The following is an 18,519-nucleotide window of genomic DNA, read 5'->3' as shown; positions in this document are numbered from 1 at the left end:
AATTGTTAGAATAAATTCTGCACTCTTAATTACTTAAATACCAAAAGCAATCTTGTTGTCAAGACTAATTTCAGATTATGAGAACTCTTATTTCGATATGTTGAACAAACATTAGTAACCCTGAAACAACAATTTATGTGGAGTCGGTGTACCCACTTTTAACTCCAATATCTTGGGTTGATCTCTCGCAAATAACGATCTTCAATTAGTTTTATGACTTGCCGCAGAGCTTTCGCACGTGTAATGAAGTGGCAGTAACTGTACCCCTGGGATCTCTTGGTGGTTAGTTTCTAACGACTTTCACTCTCACATACAGCTCAGTTTCTAAACATAATTTTCCGCTAGTAAGTAGCATTTAGAAGAGAGCACCACTTACAGTAATTCGAAAATTACAGCTTCTGAAATCGTATCACGACTGTCAGCTGCGCCTCTGACCTTAACTCATCAGTGATCAAACAGCTTGACTCATGGTACAATACAACCACAAATAACCCCATCGCAGTAATATCAAGCACTGAGCTTCTCCCCAGGTAATTCTTCATCTTCTAATTTCTTCGGTTCCTTTGATCGCTAATCACATACAAATCTAATAGTATGCCCACAACGCGATTGTGTATTTCTTCATGGTATTAAAGAACGCAACATAAATGCAAGAGACAACCTCCGAGAAAACAGAACTCCGAGTTCAGTAACAACCTCGAGTCGCATATAAAATGCTAACTGAAGTCGACACTTAAAAATGGATCGATGATCTTATACAAACAATTAAATGCCGGTTGCCTGTAACGACGAGACCAGCAGCGGGAGGAAAAAGCCGTGGGACTTACTAAGTCACTGATCAACTGATCCAGCAGGCTTTCCTTCTTACTGTCGATGCGGGCCGAGGCTTGTGCGATTCGGCCTGCAGGGCTGCCACGGTGTTCTGCCGGCTTGCCCGACCCTCTGGCGTCACCAGCCAGAAGCCCCCGTCCATGGCGTCCTTCCCTCCGGATGCGGTCCCTGAGAGGGCTAGTTCGCCCCTCCAACAAACTCTCCGCTAGGTAGAAGTAATTGGGGGGCGGGGGACTGTGGCTCGCTGCCTGCTCCTGCTCCGGCCCAGGCTCCGGGTTCTCCTTGTCCCCGTGGTAACCGGGCCCGGGGTCCCTACAGCGCCGCCTTTTACCGCTTCTTTCGTCCCAAATTAAGCCCGTCCTCTTTCCCCTGTCGGTAGAGTCACGGCCCACGATTTCTTCCTTCCACAACTGCCGAAATTCTTCCAGATCCTTATCGCCCATGGTCCATGACAGCAAATTTCAAACTGCAGATACCGAGCGGCAAGCCCCGCTAGCCGGGGGTTTTCTTCCGCTGCACCTTTCCCCTCTGTGCGCAGTCCATCTTCAAACCGCACCGTGTAGAACTCAATGCATTCAAATTTAGTTCCACAGAACGAAAGTACCGAGCAAATTATGTATATGTGGATCTGGTATCCCTACCAAATGAAGTTTGTACTTGTGGTCGAGGGAGTTAACGAATGTTCGCCAGATCTTGAAGAGTCATCGACCTGAAACATTAACTTTCTTTCTCTCCCCACAGATACTGCGTCTCCTGCCTTTCCAGTACTTTTTTAAAAAAAATTATTTCCGAATTTGAACATTAGCACTTGTTTCTTTTTTTAAATTTACGAGATGGCAGAATTGTCATAAGAAGAGATGTGCATATATCCTTGCGAATTTTAAAGAACGTGAGGTGAGCTGTCTGATGTACACAATATTCCTATGGACTTGTTATGTTTGATGACATGTCTCAGAGAAACTTCACTTTCTACAGATGCTGCCTGGCTTGTGAATTGTTCCAGCATTTCTGCTTTTGTTTTTGGATTTACAGCACCTGGAGATTTTTAAAACAAAATTTCCATTCTGATGGGCTCACAAAGACGCCAAAATGAAATGGTGGAAATCGTTGAGAAACACCAGTCAGCAGCCATCATCCAGGATTAAGATGTGAAGAAATTTCTGATTTATAGTTTTTCTGCAATATGGTATATTCCCCAATTTTGTCCATCCATATCTTATATGCTTTAATTTGCCATAAAATGCAGTAATCTCCAAATGCCTTTTTATATTAAACTCACCATGAAGATCTTCAGCCAATTATTCATGATCAGAGAATTTTATTGAATGATGGAGCAGATGAAAAGGGCCAAGCATTCCATCTTTTATCTTTTATTTTCTTTCATTTTTTGACTCTTTTGTAATTCAGTGCTTTTGCTCACAGCTTCTTTATAAATCACTATCAGCTTACATCATGATGAAGGGTCTCGACCCAAAGCATTGACTGCTTCTTCATTTCCATGGATGCTGCCTGACTCGATGAGTTCCTCCAGCATTCTGTTTGTGTTACTCTGGATTTTCAACATCTGCAAAATCTCTTGTGTTTGTGTTGTTGACATCCTGTTGCTTTCCAGAGTTCTTTTTGACGCATTTGTGAAAGGCAAATCAAGACAGATCTGTGACTCTTCACTGCCATTGCAATGTGTCCCTTTTACTGATTCCTTTCATTCTTCCAAATCTGAATCTTAAAAAATTGAAATTCCTTTTCAATCTGCATTTGCAAATAGATTATTAACAAGTATAAAGATTTGACTAGTTTTTCTGCATTGTGGTATATTTCAATGTCACCCAGCCACATCTCATCATCTGCTTTAATTTGCGATAAAGTATAGTACTCAAAATGCCTTTTTACCGTGAAGATATTCAGCCAATTATTCATAATCAGATAATTTTAATGATCATGTGGTGAGAAAAAAGACTGAGGTTAGTTTGAAAAATATTGTATCTCTCAGAATTACATTTTATGTGCTGTACAACATATTTTAGTGAAGTCCTATGTATAATTTGGTTGTTAAGGTTGTTATAGCCATGGGTGGTAATGGGGAGAAGCTCCCGCCACCTATTAAATGCTCTCAATGATGTGCAACACATTGCCCCTGACAACCAAGTCCAGCTCCTGACCTTCATGTATAGCTTAGCTACCAAGGCTGGAGGAGCCATTTCTACTGACAAGAGAAGGGACAAAGGTGAGCTACTGGAGCCTTAAAACCAGTCACTTTGGGTAGACAGGGCTCGTCGATCATGGTTGGCAGCTCATTGAGAAGAAGGATAACTTTGGTCTCAAACCTCTGCTGACTTATAGCTATTGTTGTTCATTGGGAAGGCTTTGGGAGTAAACCCCAAGGGAAAAATTCAGAGCTGGAGTCCCTAAGTCCTCATTTGAGTTCAATGCTGAATGGCAATTCCTGTGACACTGCTGGTGCCAATCTGTATCGGTCTCTGCCATTCCTTTGGGTTTGTCAATTGTGAGGGGAGGGGGAGCTACACGGGCAACAGCTTGCTCTCCATATCATACTGTCCAGTTGCATACCTAGACAGCTAGGGTACACCATTCGTGGTCGACCCTGACCAACGGAGGCCTTATATATAATTTAATTATTTCTTTCTTCTTTGCAAGTGAAACATTATGTAATATAGTTTGAGCTGATTGATATTTCATATAATAACTAAAAATGTTCATTACTTTTAGGGAAAACAAGTCATTGCACCAAGAGATGAACAGGAAAGTAATTTAGGCTGCATTCTAAAGCTTTACATTTTCACATGCATTGACATTATTACTCCAGTAAAAAAGTAGAATATCTCAGTTAATGTGTAGACTTTGTAGGAACTGAATCCTCGGGCTATAGATAAGCCAAAAAGTTCTTAACCCCTTCATTGCTTTACACTTTAGAGTGAAGAGTTTCCATGATACACTGCAGCTTTGTACATTTTGAATGCTTCATCAAATATTATCATCAAGAAATAAATGATCAAGTTCTTTTAAGACATAAATGTTGACACACTTTTCATATTTTTCTTCCTCTGAAATAATTTGTATCTTTAGTGCAGGCCAGAACTAAGTGCTAAAGATGAATATTCTTTGCACCGGCTCTGGAAGTTCTTTGTACTCTATTCCTTCAAAAGAATGATTGAGTAGTTCTATGTTTTTGTAAAAGGAAGAGAAGTTATTAAAGACATTAGGATAAAACATTCCAATGTGAGAACCTGAAGTTTTCATCCCATTTTTAAATGGATTTTAATGATATGATACTCATGACCCACATAGTTTCGTCTTCTGGTAAACTGACTTGAAAATCCTAAAATTGACACATATTATTAGCTATATGTAAAAAAAAATACCCAAAGGCCATTCTTTTTAATATGTTTGGTGGCCTTGCAAGAATGGCATTTTTCTCAGTTATTGTGATAAAAATCATTAGGCATGTTCAGTCAGTTCTGTTCTTAAATACATCAAACAACAACAGAAATAGTTTGTCGTTTCCAACTGTAACCTAAACATGTTTGCAAATTGAACACTATAGACTGAAAGCCCCTGCAGTTTTTGAGCTAAAACATTCCTGGTGATGTTGCAATTATTGCAATTTCTCAAACTTTTAAATTGCATTTTAGTGCAATCCTGACTGAGGGTAGAGGTAATGAAAAATACTATGGAAATTCTGTAATGTTTTGTAACTCCAAAACATTAAAGTAATTGGAAGGAAAGCAATAGAGCCAGGAGATGACTTGTGGATATTCACTCTTATTTTAAGCGAGGTGTGTGTGTATCAGGCGGTGATGCAATGACTTGCGTCGTTCATGTATTTCATACATATAATCATAATTAATTACCTAATCAACAAAGAATACTTAATCGAACAATACATTGAAAACGTTACTCAAATATTACTGATATAATAAATGCACTACAAATTCTATCCTATATGCTGTCTTCCCTAGAAATTTTAGTTATTGTTTAAAAAAAGTTGAATGTGATTTATTTGAATGTGGTTCTCCAACCATCCTCAACACTCCTTTCCCCTTTCTCAACCATCTTCAGCTAAAGATTCCTCGGAATCCATGGAGATGTAGGGAGAATAAAATGGGATTTGCGTAAATGGGTACTTGATTGTTAGTGTGGACGTGAGGGGCCAAAGGATCTGTTTCTGTCCTCTGTGACATTAGCTCCATGCGATGGGGTGACAATGATCCTCTACAAGAAGTGGCTTAACCCTTTACTCTACGCTCATTTTGCTACACTTTGCCTTTACCTGTCCTTTCTCTCCAGCTTTCTTAGCTTATACTCACTGGAACTCCTTGACTCTAGAATTTATTTTAAAACCTTGCCTACCACCTAGGTTATTTGATTCTCCTTAACAGTTCCTAGTCTATTCCAAGCAAAGCTTGAATTAGCTCACTTGTGCCTCACTTTTGATACTAGTACATCATGAATTGAAGCCACATTCTCCTGCACATTTAACTCTCTAATTTGGTTGACCCCACACTCCATGCCAAATTGCTCATGGCCCAGGCAATGTACTGATTGTTTCCTTTCTGGTTCTGCCTGCTAATTTTGGTCATTACTCCTTCTACTGACTCAGCAGAGCCTATTGCTTAATTTACTTATGTTATTCGGTTCTACGATGATCTTAACAAATTAGTGCATACATTTTCTGTTGCTTCCAAATCAGGTGTGGGTTCCATTTCTATGACATAGTAAAATATTGCAGACATTATGGTGGTCAGAGCACCTACGCATTGAGAAAGGAAAATTTTCTCCTGGGTCCTTTAATTTACTTGTAGGTTCAGCAATATATAGGATATCAATCTTTTCTGTGTAGGTTGTCAACACATAAAATATTAATGCAACCAGATAAAAGCAGAAGGTTACTTCTCCGCGGTTTACTGACACAGCAGCCTGAAGTATTTATTTAGTGTCATAGAGCACTCCAGCACAGAAACAGGCCCTTCTACTCATCTAGTTCCATTTACCTTTAGCTGGACCACAGACCTCCATACCTCTCTTACCTGTCCAAATTTCTTTCATATGTTACAATTGAACTGATTCTACATGCCTTCATAAGGCTGCATTCTCTCCTGCCTTTCTTTTCACATGGATTCTGCTCCTGTCACAGAGTTTGAACTAACTTTCTTGGTCTGTTTTGGGCATGCCCAGTGGTCTGTATGTTTCAGTGACAGCTACGCCTCAAACAGAATAAAACCTTCTCGAATCGTGTACTTTGACTCATCGAATGTTCACTGTACACAGAAGACCACTTAATCCATAATTTATGCCAGAGAGGGTGAAATCCCAAATCATAGTTGTGAAGACATCAAATCCCAGCCAGTGGCTTATCGGGGATCCTTGTTAACTTATTTTTTCAGAGTTGGATCATTGTTAGCTGCGTCATTATTTAATAATGTCCATCCTATCACATTCTCCAAATTAATTCAAAAGATGCAACAAATGATAGGTCAAATCAGAAGAAATATTATCTATCTGTAAGTGGCAGTGTTCAACATACAAAATCTCTGTACAATGAAATCTCTCTTACCTGGCACATGCTGTTCTGGAACTGGTCTAATCAAGTGTGCTGATTCATCATGAATTTGCCCAGCCGCTCTCTCATTGGTGCTCTTCCATTGGCTCAGATCCTCCCTCAGCTCTGCTCCTCCATGAACATGGCCCTTTCCTCTTCCTGGCCACTTCACTGGCGTGATTCCTCGGCTTGGCCCCTCTCAGCCTGATTTTACCCTTATTGTAGTTTTCTACAACAAAAAGACTGCACCTTTGGCTCCTTCAGCAAAATACCAGGGACATCAACCTGGAATATACTTCATTTTCCTGGATGTGATAGAACCCATAACAGCTGGCATGTTTTGAAAAAGAATACTGTATTCTTAGTGAACTGACCGATACTACAATTTCAATTGATGTCATTTAAGCAGATTGTCCAGTCATTAATTTCCCTTGCTGTGCATAAATTGTTTTCTATATTAGGTAGAAAGTGCTGGGGTGGAGATACGCCTCTCCGAAAGGAGGTGTAAGGTGTTCCTCCCATCTGCCAGCCTGCAAGTCACCCTTGGACAAGATGTAGAACCTGCTTAGTGCACCCTCCCCACCTCCCAGATCAGGGTCACGTGATACCATGGGAACAAGTGGTGGATGGGTCTCTGAGCAGCTGGTGCATATCACAAGTCCTGGTTATGTGACCACTGATAGCAAGCAGATATTGACTGGGGTCACCCATCTTGTAAAGTCACTGCCCAGGAGAAGGCAATGGCAAACCACTTCTGTAGAAAAAATTGCCAAGAGCAATCATAGTCATGGAAAAACCATGATTTTTTTCCATCATACGACATGGCACATAACGAATGAACAGTTTTAGATAGGGGTGTAGGAGGACCACATTGATAGCATGTTATAAACTTCCACATACATTCTTACTAATTATAATGATTATTAGGATGTCTATGCCCAGGGCAGAAACCAATTTGTTCGCAGTAAGATAAGGTAATAACTGGATAATTTTTCTTTTCCCCCAACATGTTGTTCATATCTCTGACCACTGCATTATCAGTGGTATGTAATCTCCTGTGGTCATCATTTGGTTGCAAAAAATCTTGGTCTTCCTTTCATTAGTGCCTTCAGTTCAATGGTGAAATCTTAGAGAAGTTAAAGCAATTTTAAGACATATTTGGAGAAATTGCATTGACAATTTCTATTCTTTTGAAACATTTTGATTATTTGTATTATAATATATCCTTATTAGTTCCTCTTAGTTAACTTCTTTCAAACACGTTCCATTATGTTTGATTCATGTTCCCTATTGCTGCTTATATGATTTGTTGTCCTTTTAGGAATAATTAGTTTACACCAATTAAGTGCAAGTGTACACACATGCAAACCTGATTCCCATATTGTGATGGAGTAACTGTGCCCTGAACATTGGAGCATAGCAGATCTCCAGTACTCAATGTGTTTTTTTAAGATTGTAGATGCCAGAATTAGGATTTTTTTTGGAAATTAATTTAGAAAGAAGAATTAATTGGGTTTTCTTAGGAGTGTTTCCCCAATCATGCACTCAAATAATTACAGAGAGATTAGGAACGTGAAAGTATGGTTCAGGGCACAATATTAGGAAAATAAAATGTATTTTAGAAAATGATATGCTTTTTTTCTACAAGCTTTAGGTCTGTCTGTAAAGAACAGAAAAGCTGAAGTCCAAGACAAAACTGAATAGTTTGAATATAAAATATAATTACTTTGTAAAGCCTGGTGTTGAAATGTGAGCAGAGAATTGAGATATTAGAATGTATTTTATTTTCCTGCTCTTAAAGTAAACATCACCATAGAGGCATGTGGTTACATATTGTTGGTGTGTGATCTTCACAGGATAAGAAGACTGCCAGCTGACCCACAGAGTGCAGACCATTTGCAAAACAAGGCTCAACTGAGGACAATCATTTTATATAATGTTTACAGCATCTATTACTATCACCTTACAAGTTGGCGTATGATTATGACGACAGCAATCTATATCTCATCATTTTTATTCTTCTATTAATAAACTTTTATATGTCCATGTATTTTTTCTCCAGTATCCCAAAGATATACTGGTAGGTTGATTGCCAGTTGTGGTGTGTGGCAGGAAAATAATGGGGGGAATTGAGGGGCTAGTGAGACAGAATTGGTCATAGGGAAGTAAGTGGGAGAAGGAGGTTGCTTGAAATGCTCTGCGAACCAGCATAGACTTGATGGGTGGAACGGCCTTCCTCTCAGATGAAGATATGAAAATTCTCTTAAAAAATCTACCCTTTTGCTCAGGCATTTGATCATCAGCCTTGTCCAACTCAGCAATAAAATTTCTGTGTGACTTAGGTTACTTGGTGACATTAAAAGTGCTTTACACAGTCAAGTTGTCAGTGGCATTAGCATGAATATTATAATGTTTCTTTCCTACCCAAACATAAGTAAACTGCCTAAGATTCTTTACAGCTAATGAAGTAGTTCTGGAACTTTTCTTGCACCCATGAACACTACCTCACTACTTTTTTATTTTTACTTTTGCACTACTTATTTAATTTAACAATTTTATATATATATATATATACTTACTGTAACTCATGTTTTTTCTATTATTATGTCTTGCATTGCATAGCTGCTACAAAGACAACAAATTTCATGACATATGCCAGTGATATTAAACCTGATTCTGATTCTGATCAGGTAAATATAGCAACTAATTAGTGCACAGCTGGATCTCACAAACAAAAGGAATAATAAACATGCAACTTGTTTTGAGAACACAATGGATATTGGCCATGACACTGGAAAAACTCACCTTCACTTCTTCAAAGTAATGTCATGGGGACTTTTGCATCCGTCTGAAAGAGCAGGCAGGCTTGGTTTGAGTCTCATTGAAAAGATGGCTCTTTTGGTAATTCCTCAGCCTAAAAATTTATTCCCAAATCTCTGAAGTGAGGCCTGAATTTAGAACATTCTGCTTTTTTTTTACTACAGCCAAAAAATGAAGTGGGATACAAGCTTATTTGTGCTATCCAAATTGATCTGGACCCACGTGCAGTTAACAGTTCTATAATCATATGATCATTATAGCACAGAAGAGATCATTTGACACATTGTGTCCATGTCAGCTCCCAGCAGAACAAGTTCTTTTCTTGCAATGCACATTTTCTGTCAAATGCTGAACTAATTGACTGTTTCCACCACCCCTCCAGGGGTTCCAGATCAAAACTGATTTCTAAATAGAAATTATTTGAAGTCTTGCTCCACTGAGTCTTTTGGAACACTGAGTCTGACCTCCTGCCCCTTGAAACATCCACTACTATAAGCAAATAATTTCTATTTATTATTTCTTTATCTTGTAAAATTCCTTTAAACCTCCTGCTTTTCCAACGGAAATAACTTCTGCTTCTTCAGTCTAATCCTTCAGTTGAAATTTTTAATTGAGGATCTATTCTAGAGTATCTTTAATGTAATCTGTTCACCTCCTCCACTTTAGGTGACCAGAGTTAAATGCAGTATTCTAGATATGGTCTAACCATTACTTTGAAGAAGTTCAGCATAATCTTATGGAGTTCATTGCCTCTACATCAGAAGCCCAGGCTCCTATATATTTTAATAACTGCTCTCTTAGCCTGTCCTGTCAGCATTTATGCATATGTATCCACATCCCTCTGTTCCCATGTACCCTTTTGATCCATGTAATTTAGTCTAAATTGACTTATTTGTGTTTTTTTTCTGTCCATTTTATATCACTTCAAACTTATGAGAAAGACCTGTTTGCTGTTGCTGTTTTGTTTCTTGTTGTGTCCTGTGCTGTTCTCCCAAGCGTTGTGGGCACGCTATGTTGGTGCCGGAGTTTAAGGCAACACTCGCGGGCTGCCCCCGGCACATCCATGGGTTGCGTTGGTTGTACCAGTAAATGACTCATTTCACCGTATACTTCGATGTACATGTGATAAATTGCATCTGCCACCTGTGCGACCATTCTGCCAGCTCATTCATGTATTCCAGCATTCCATTATTCCATGACCAGTATCACCAAATGTCAAAAGTACAACATGTACATTCATATTGAAGTTACTTTTATTTTTGATTTTAAGTAAAAGGTGCATTTGTTTCAGAAGTTATGATCAGGTGCTCTGTGTGGCCCTCGCACATCTATCTGATAACAGAATGTTTTAATCTTTTCTGTGATGCAAATATCTTGGGGTTTAGATTAAGCATTTACATACCCTGAAATGAAATTACCAGAGGAACAGGTATAGGTGGAGAGGGTTTTGCATTTTTGACAAGGAAGGGAAAAGCAACAATACCTAGAGTGGATATTCTTGAGGCCACTTGGGTAGTACTTAGAATTAAGAAGGGACTGGTCACCTTGGTAGGGCAATATTTTAGACCCTTCCCCCTCCCCAATAATCAGCCGAAACATGAGGAGCAGAGGTGCTGTGAGAATAGTAGGGTACTGCTCATGGGAAGTTTCAATTTCCCAATATCAACTGCACCTCCCAGGGCTTGAATAGCATAGAGCATGTGTGGTACATCCAAGACAAGTTCCTCACTCAATATATAGATGAGTCTGCACAGAAAGGAGCAAAGCTGGACTTCTTTGGGAATGAAGCAGGCCAAGTAACTGAAGTGGCTGGTGGGAAGCACTTTGGGTCAGGTGACCACAACTCCACTAGTTTTAAAATCGGTAACCAGATCTACAGGTTAAATTCCTGAACTTGAGCAAGGCCAACCTTGACAGCCTTAAGTAGGATCTAACTAGGGTTGACTGGGTGAGTATTTAAAGGCAAAGGGATAGTTGGCATGTGGGAAGCTTTTAAAAATGCTGCATATTCCTGTTAGTGTGAACATATCAAGTTCAGGGAGCCCTGCCTAAGGAGGGTGAACATATCAAGTTCAGGGAGCCCTGCCTAAGGAGGGTTATCGAGGCTCTGGTAAGGAAAAATAAGGAAGCGTTCATCATGTTTAGGCTGCTGGAGATGAATAAATCCTTCAAGGTACATCAAAAATTTAGGACCAGGCTTCAGAGGGAAATCAGGAGGCCAAAAGGAGGGCTTTGACAGCTAGGAGTAGTCATAATTCAAGAAGTTCTTCAGTTATATTATCAGTAAAAGGGTGACTAGGGAGAAACTAGATCCTCTTAAAGACCATCAGGACTTCATATATGTGGAGCTGCAAGAGATGTCAGATATTTTTAATGTCTTCTTCTCTTGGTTGTTTCCTAAGAAGACTATCCTGGATGTTAAAGGCATTAGAGTTGTAGGCATCGAGGTCTTAGGTTAAATGCATAATCATCATCATCATTATGTGCTGTTTCATATGATGTAAGCTAGGGAATCCCAACCTGGTGTCCACAGATCCCTCAGTTAATGGTGAGGCTCCAAGGCATAAAAAAGGTTGGGAACTCCTTACGTAGTGGATCATGGTCAAATTACTACGATTGTTATTGGCAAATTTTTCTACTGGAGTGCTTTGCCACTGTCTTCTTCTGGGCAGTGTCTTCACAAAATGGGCGACCCCAGCCATTATCAATACTCTTCAGTGATTGTTTGCCAGTTGTCACTTAACCAGTACTTGTGATATGCACTGGTCGCTCATACAATCATACATCACTTGCTCCCACGGCGTCAAGTGACTCTGAACTGGGGGAGGGGAAACTAAGCAGGTGCTACATCTTGCCCAAGGGTCACCTGAAGGCTAACGGAAAGAAGGAGCGCGCTGCATCTCCTTTGGTAGAGATGTATCTGCACCCTCCCTCCTACTATGCAGAGTACCATGGAGAAATTAAGATAGGTAAACCCGCAGAGCGCGAACAAGTGCTCCTTGGACGTTATGGGAAGCCAGCAATCGGAAGTACAGGTGCAAAATTCGTTGAAAGAAGCAACGCTAGCAGATAGAAGATATATTTAGGATGCTGTGGGTCAGTTCGACCTAACGGTCTATTTCTGGGCTTTATTATTATATGACTCTAAAAGGTTTACCCATCCAAACAAACCCTCCGTTTTGCCAGCAGTGTCGAGAGCTTCATCACTTTATCTTTGTTTAAGAAAACTAAGAAACCCTTGCCCTCTTGTGAACGATATACGATTCAAAGACGACCATCGGGACCTCTTCCGAAGCATTACTGGTTATAGCGGTCAGGCCAAAACTCATTCTTCGAAAATCTACTTAATTTCACTATCTTTAAATACCTTTCAACAACTGTCCCGTTTTATGCCCTAATCTTGCTTACGGGCGGCTATAGTGTGAGAAAGATTTTCCATGAACTTTTCTGACCCTATATCAGATTTGTAAGCATGGATTAGCCTTTAAACACTTGGGGCTGAGAAATATGTTTGACAAATGCAAGTCTCGCTTTACTCTCCACAGTCAAGCCCAGCTATACAGTCTCCGTCTTTTCTTTTACAGTACTGTACACAGTGCTATCGGTAACGTTTGGGACGCAGCGGCACAACGTTTTTAAACACACCTGGACGCACGTGGCACCGACGCGTGGTAGATATTACTGTACGGAATAGTCACAACATTTATTTTGTAGCAGGGCTCCTCTTCTTCCGGGTTCACCGGAGGAAGGACGTGCAACATCCGTTAGTTCTTTTCTTTCGCTGTTCTGTTACTTTTTCCCAATGGTTCAGTTCTACACCCGCTTTGAAAGCAAGTTTGCGCTTCATCGCAGTAAGACGTGATTGGCGCTAACGATTGCAGGCCTAGGGAATATCTTAAACACTGGAGATTCTGCAGATGCTGGAAATTTAGAGCGATACACAGAAAATGCTGGGGGTATTGAGGCAAATTTATAGATCAGTTTTAAGTGGATAGTGGTGTTAACTGCCGAGCTGTAATCGATAAAGAATATCATAATGTATGGTCCAAGTGTTCCAGGGTGATGTGAAGAGCTGTCGAGATAGCAGACCTGTTGCTTCTGTAGGCGAGTTGGAGCGGATCCCAGTCGCCATTCAGACAAGAGCTGATTTGCTTCAACATCAGCCTCTCAAAACACTTCATCACTGTGGCTGTAAGCGCCACTGGGCGATAGTTATTCGGGCAGGTTACCACACTTTCTTTGGACAGCAGTACGATTGAAGCCTGTTTGAAGCAGGCGGGTACCACACACTGCCGGAGCGAGAGATTGAGGATATCACCAGCCAGTTATAGAACATAGAACATAGAATAGTACAGCACAATACAGGCCCTTCGGCCCACAATGTTGTGCCGACCCTTAAACCCTGCATCCCATATAACCCCCCCCCAACCTTAAATTCTTAATATACCTGGCTAGTAGTCTCTTAAATTTCACTAGTGTATCTGCTTCCACTATTGACTCAGGCAGTGCATTCCACGCACCAACTACTCTCTGAGTAAAAAACCTTCCTCTAATATCCCCCTTAAACTTCCCACCCCTTACTTAAAGCCATGTCCTTTTGTATTGATCAGTGGTGCCCTGGGGAAGAGGCGCTGACTGCCCACTCTACCTATTCCTCTTAATATCTTGTATACCTCTATCATGGCTCCTCTCATCCTCCTTCTCTCCAAAGAGGAAAGCCCTAGCTCCCTTAATCTCTGATCATAATCCATACTCTTTAAACCAGGGAGCATCCTGGTAAATCTCCTCTGTACCCTTTCCAATCCTTCCACATCCTTCCTATAGTGAGGCAACCAGAAATGGACAAAGTTACACAGGACTCAGGCCTAACCAGAGTTTTATAGAGCTGCATCATTACCTCCCGATTCTTAAACTCCATCCCCCGACTTATGAAAGCTAACACCCCATAAGCTTTCTTAACTACCCTATCTATCTGTGCGGCAACTTTCAGGGATCTGCGGATATGTACTCCCAGATCCCTCTGGTCCTCCACACTACCAAGTATCCTGCCATTTACTTTGCTTTGGAGTTTGTCCTTTCAAAATGTACCATCTCAATCTTCTCCAAGTTGAACTCCATCTGCCACTTCTCAGCCCACTTCTGCATTCTATCAATGTCTCTCTGCAACCTTCGACAATCCTCTACACTATCCACAACACCACCAACCCTTGTGTCATCTGCAAACTTGCCAACCCACCCGTCTACCCCCACATTCAGGTTGTTAACAAGAATCACGAAAAGTAGAGGTCCCGGAACGAATCCTTGTGGGACGCCACTAGTCACGACCCTCTGCTTTCTGCAGGCAAGCCAATTCTGAATCCACCTGGCCAGTTTCTGAATAAGTCTACCGTGTAGAACCGTATCAAATGCAGGTTGGTCGGCACACGTCTTCAGAACTCGGCCAGATACTCCGTGCGTCAGGCAGCATCTATAAAGAGGAAAAAAATGACCTCAGTCCGAAGCGTCGACTGTTGATTCTTCTCCATAGATGCTGCCAGATTTGCGGAGTTCCTTCAGCATTTTGTTCGTGTTGCTAGGGAAAATTTGGAGAAAAATGTAGGTAGGCTGATTAATAATTTTGTAGACGACATGAAAATCTGGAGCTGTGGATAGAAAGGAAGGCTGTCAAAGGAGACAGCTGGAAACATGGGCAGAACTAATAAGTGAAGCGTTGCACTTTGGGCAATTAAATGTAAGGAGAAAATATACTGCAAATGACAGGACTTTGATCTTGGGGTGTAAGTCTATAAGTGCCCGAGAGCAGCCAATTAGTAAATAAGGTAGTGAAGAAGACACAACGTACGCTTTCTTTCATCAATCAGTTGGCAAGTCTTTGCAACAGAATGCCTGGACCACATTTGGAATATTGTCTGCAGTTCTGCATGAAAGATCTGGAGGCTTTGGAGAAGTTGCAGAAGTAGTTCACCAGGATGTTGCCCGGATTAGAAAGTATTAGCTATGTAAGACAATTAGACAAACTTAATATTGTTTTCTGCTGTTTGTCAGAAGTTGAGGGGCTACTTGATTTTTTTTTAAAAAAGTATTTATAATTTTGAGAGACAGGATAGAGAGAACTTTTTTTTCTGGAATGGAAATGTCAAGTAGTAACGCAAATTAGTTTTCTGGTAAGAAGGGTGAATATTAAAGGGGGATTTACTTGACAGTGTTTTTTTTTTACACAGAGTGATAGGTACCTGGAATGCCCTACCCGGGGACATGATGGGAGCAAATACGACAGCAATATACAAGGGTCATTTAGTTGGGCACACTGGGAACGGGGGGATGTAGATCATATGCATACTCGACGCGCTGTTTAAATTTAGATCATGCTCAACACAGACATCATAGGCAGAAGGGCCTGTTCCTGTGCTGTACTTTTCTGTGTTCTTTCGGGGATTGAGTGGAAGTGGGAGATGAAATTCTGGGAAGTTGTGGATGGGGAATCCATCAGGTGAGGGCTTGGCTCGCACGTTACCACTTTCACTGGAGACTGTGTCAATAATTAATGCTGCAGATTAGTTTGTTTTCCATTCCGAAAGATCATATTAACCCCGAGATCCTTGTTCCGATGTTGACTTAAATGGTCCCTGGCATTTGGTTGCATGTTTTTGAGAATCGGAACGTGAAGTCTGCATGTGCTGTCATTGCCACTCTTGCCTCGATCAGAACGGGTTTGCTACCTCTGACGACTTAAAACTTCACTTCAAACCCTTGGTCGTGGCTTACCTAAATCGTTTTCCACTCAAACCTGCAACAAATCACTTCATCTAATCACTTGCTAAATAATGAGTATCATATATTCTCACTGGACATTTAGGAAAGTCTTTTGGCTTACAGGACATTTAATTGAGAATTAATCCCCTGATAGACATTTCTCAGGCACGTAACTCACGAGATGAAATGCCGACATGACACGTCCTGACAGGGTTTTCTTAAATATTGTAACGCAGGAAATCCATATTTTCTTCCTAGCGGCACGCAGAAAACAGAACGGGCCGAATTTACCTTTTGTGATGTATATTGTGACCGCAGATGGTGTTCTTGGTCGTCAAACAATAACATTTGATAACAGCTGTGTTTTTCAATTTAAAAAAATGGAAAATTGATACTTTTACTTATCATTAAAATTCTTTCCATTTCAGTGATGTATAACATTTTGTAAACAAATATCACAGAATCAAATTATATACAGTCTTTTACCTATTTTAAGTAATTCTTTACCATCGCAAAAACATAAACACAAGAGATTTTGTAGATGTTGGAAACCTTGATCACAGAATGCTGCAGGAGCACAATTCCTCAGCAATGGAGATGAAGAAGTATTCCATATTCAAAGGATCACAGGTTCATTTTATTGTCAAAGTATGCATGTACAATACAACTCCGATATTTGTCTTCTCCAGATGGCCATGAAATACAGACAGACCATGGGAGCTGTAGAATGAAAAGACATCAACGCCCCACCCCCCCGAAAAAGAAAAGAACAAACAAATCTCGCAAACCCCAAAATCCTGCGCTGAGAAAAAACGGCGACAATATCATCAAATCCATCTCCCCTCCTCCCTCCCCGGGAAAAACAACCGACAATAGCAACAAATCCCCAACCCCTCCCCAGCAGAAAAACAGCGACAATAACAATCCCCGACGCCTTCACTCACAAAAGGAACAGCGACAGTAGCATCAAGCCCCCTACACACAAAAAACTGACAGATCACCCACCCGCCAAATGTCCACAAGAAAGAAAACGCCGAAAAACTGAATGCGACTAATATAAAATATCGTATAATTAATTTCCCCATCAGTCTCACTGTAACAGAGCCTAAAAGCTACAAGCGTTTTCTGAAGTTGCAGTTTCCAGGTCACTATTGTGGTTCGGTGTAATGGAAATCAGAATTCCAAGTGGTGGTGCTGGGCATTAGAAAGTTCTTTGGTAAATCAAACATGCAAGGCTAAGGAGCTCATAACTTGTTTTCAGGAAAGCTGAGAACGGAAAGTACAGGGTCTATTTTTTCCCATACAATTTGAATAATCATTGCATCATTTGATACCAATGACACGTCTTCTACGCCTCTGCTTTGGGGCACCTGTATATTAAAACATTTTATTCTTAAAGTTATTGTCCGAGTCGCGTGTGAATGGAATGGGGCATTCGTGTGATACGTTCCCATGCTCTGCGGAGCACCAACAAAGTTAGCATACACTCAGCGTTCCTCCCTTGAAGCAGGAAGGCGAAAACTTTATTTAGCGCCTTTCGCAACCTCTATCACACTTGTATGTGCTTAATCAAAGCTGTTACAGAAAGTTAGTTGCAATGTTCCTAACGGGAAATGCAATTCTCCTTCAAGCAGAAGGTCCGGGCGAGGGAGCTGTGACTTTTAGGAGAATTAAAACTAATTATTACGATTCTGGGGTTTCACGTAGTGCTGATCAGTATACAGATATTTATAAGGAATAGGAAACATTGTCGACGCTGCAAATTTTGATACTGGGTCGTAGAGAAGCTGAACGCAGCACTTAACTCCTTTATGATTCACAGACACTGCTTATCACAAAGTATTCAAGTAAAGCAATGAAAAACGGAAAGATATGTCCTCCAGTAAAGACACTATCGCATCCAACATAATAACATAAATATCAACAATAAATGGACTGTTTATGGTATTATATAGTGAAATAAAAATCTGGTGGATTCTCAGAGTTTAGGTGGTTTCTCTGCCAATTTTGGACGTCAGCCTAATAACGTTCCAAAACCTTGCATACGCTCATGTGAAGGACTCCATTTAAAAGCATCTAAGACAACAGCTCTCGAACACTTCTTGGCTGAGCCAGGTTAGAAAGACATGGTTCAAACTACACAAAGGACGGGACTGGACGTGGAACGGCTAACACCAACAAAGTACTGAGGGAGGCGAAAGAAGCCAGCGTTCTCCGCGCCATGCACATCCGAGAACTGGTCGCTCACCAAGCCCTCCTGTCACTCTCAGGCAGTCCACACATGAGATCATCCCATCTACCACACAGCAGTTTAGTAATAGGAACTAAATATTCCTTTGATGCCTTGGCCTCAGTCGACAAGACTACTTTATTGTTTGTGGTGGCTTGCTGTGCACGAGTTGTTTCCCTTATGTAGCCGTCAAAGAATGCACTTCAACAATAAATGTACTAAGTTTAAAATGTTCTCATGACGTGAAGGCACTATATAATGGGCGATACTTCCGTCTTTTGAGTTTGAGTTTTAGAAATATTGCGTTACATAAACATTCAATGTACTC

At 40.7% G+C, this 18,519-nt stretch overlaps 1 protein-coding gene and 1 long non-coding RNA gene across 3 annotated transcripts in view; one reads left to right on the top strand and one right to left on the bottom strand.

Moving 5' to 3' along the window:
- fbxw8 (F-box and WD repeat domain containing 8) overlaps positions 1-1,414 on the bottom strand; it is a 148,381-nt gene extending 146,967 nt beyond the window's left edge. Inside the window, exon 1 of one of the 2 annotated variants that reach the window (XM_059988303.1) lies at positions 828-1,414. In XM_059988303.1, the coding sequence (XP_059844286.1) occupies positions 828-1,274 (447 nt within the window). In that variant the 5' untranslated portion in view covers positions 1,275-1,414. The remainder of the gene's footprint in view (positions 1-827) is intronic. The other variant, XM_059988302.1, reaches the window with a different exon arrangement.
- Positions 903-4,694, top strand: LOC132404213 (uncharacterized). The gene is made up of 3 exons (XR_009515470.1): positions 903-1,040; positions 1,573-1,725; positions 1,807-4,694. It is a non-coding gene; the product is annotated as an uncharacterized LOC132404213 (long non-coding RNA).
- Positions 4,695-18,519: the final 13,825 nt, after the last annotated feature.

The sequence above is a fragment of the Hypanus sabinus genome, chromosome 13 (assembly GCF_030144855.1).
Source record: "Hypanus sabinus isolate sHypSab1 chromosome 13, sHypSab1.hap1, whole genome shotgun sequence".
NCBI classification, from domain to species: Eukaryota; Metazoa; Chordata; class Chondrichthyes; order Myliobatiformes; family Dasyatidae; genus Hypanus; species Hypanus sabinus.
This window is presented reverse-complemented; position numbering and strand designations above follow the sequence as displayed.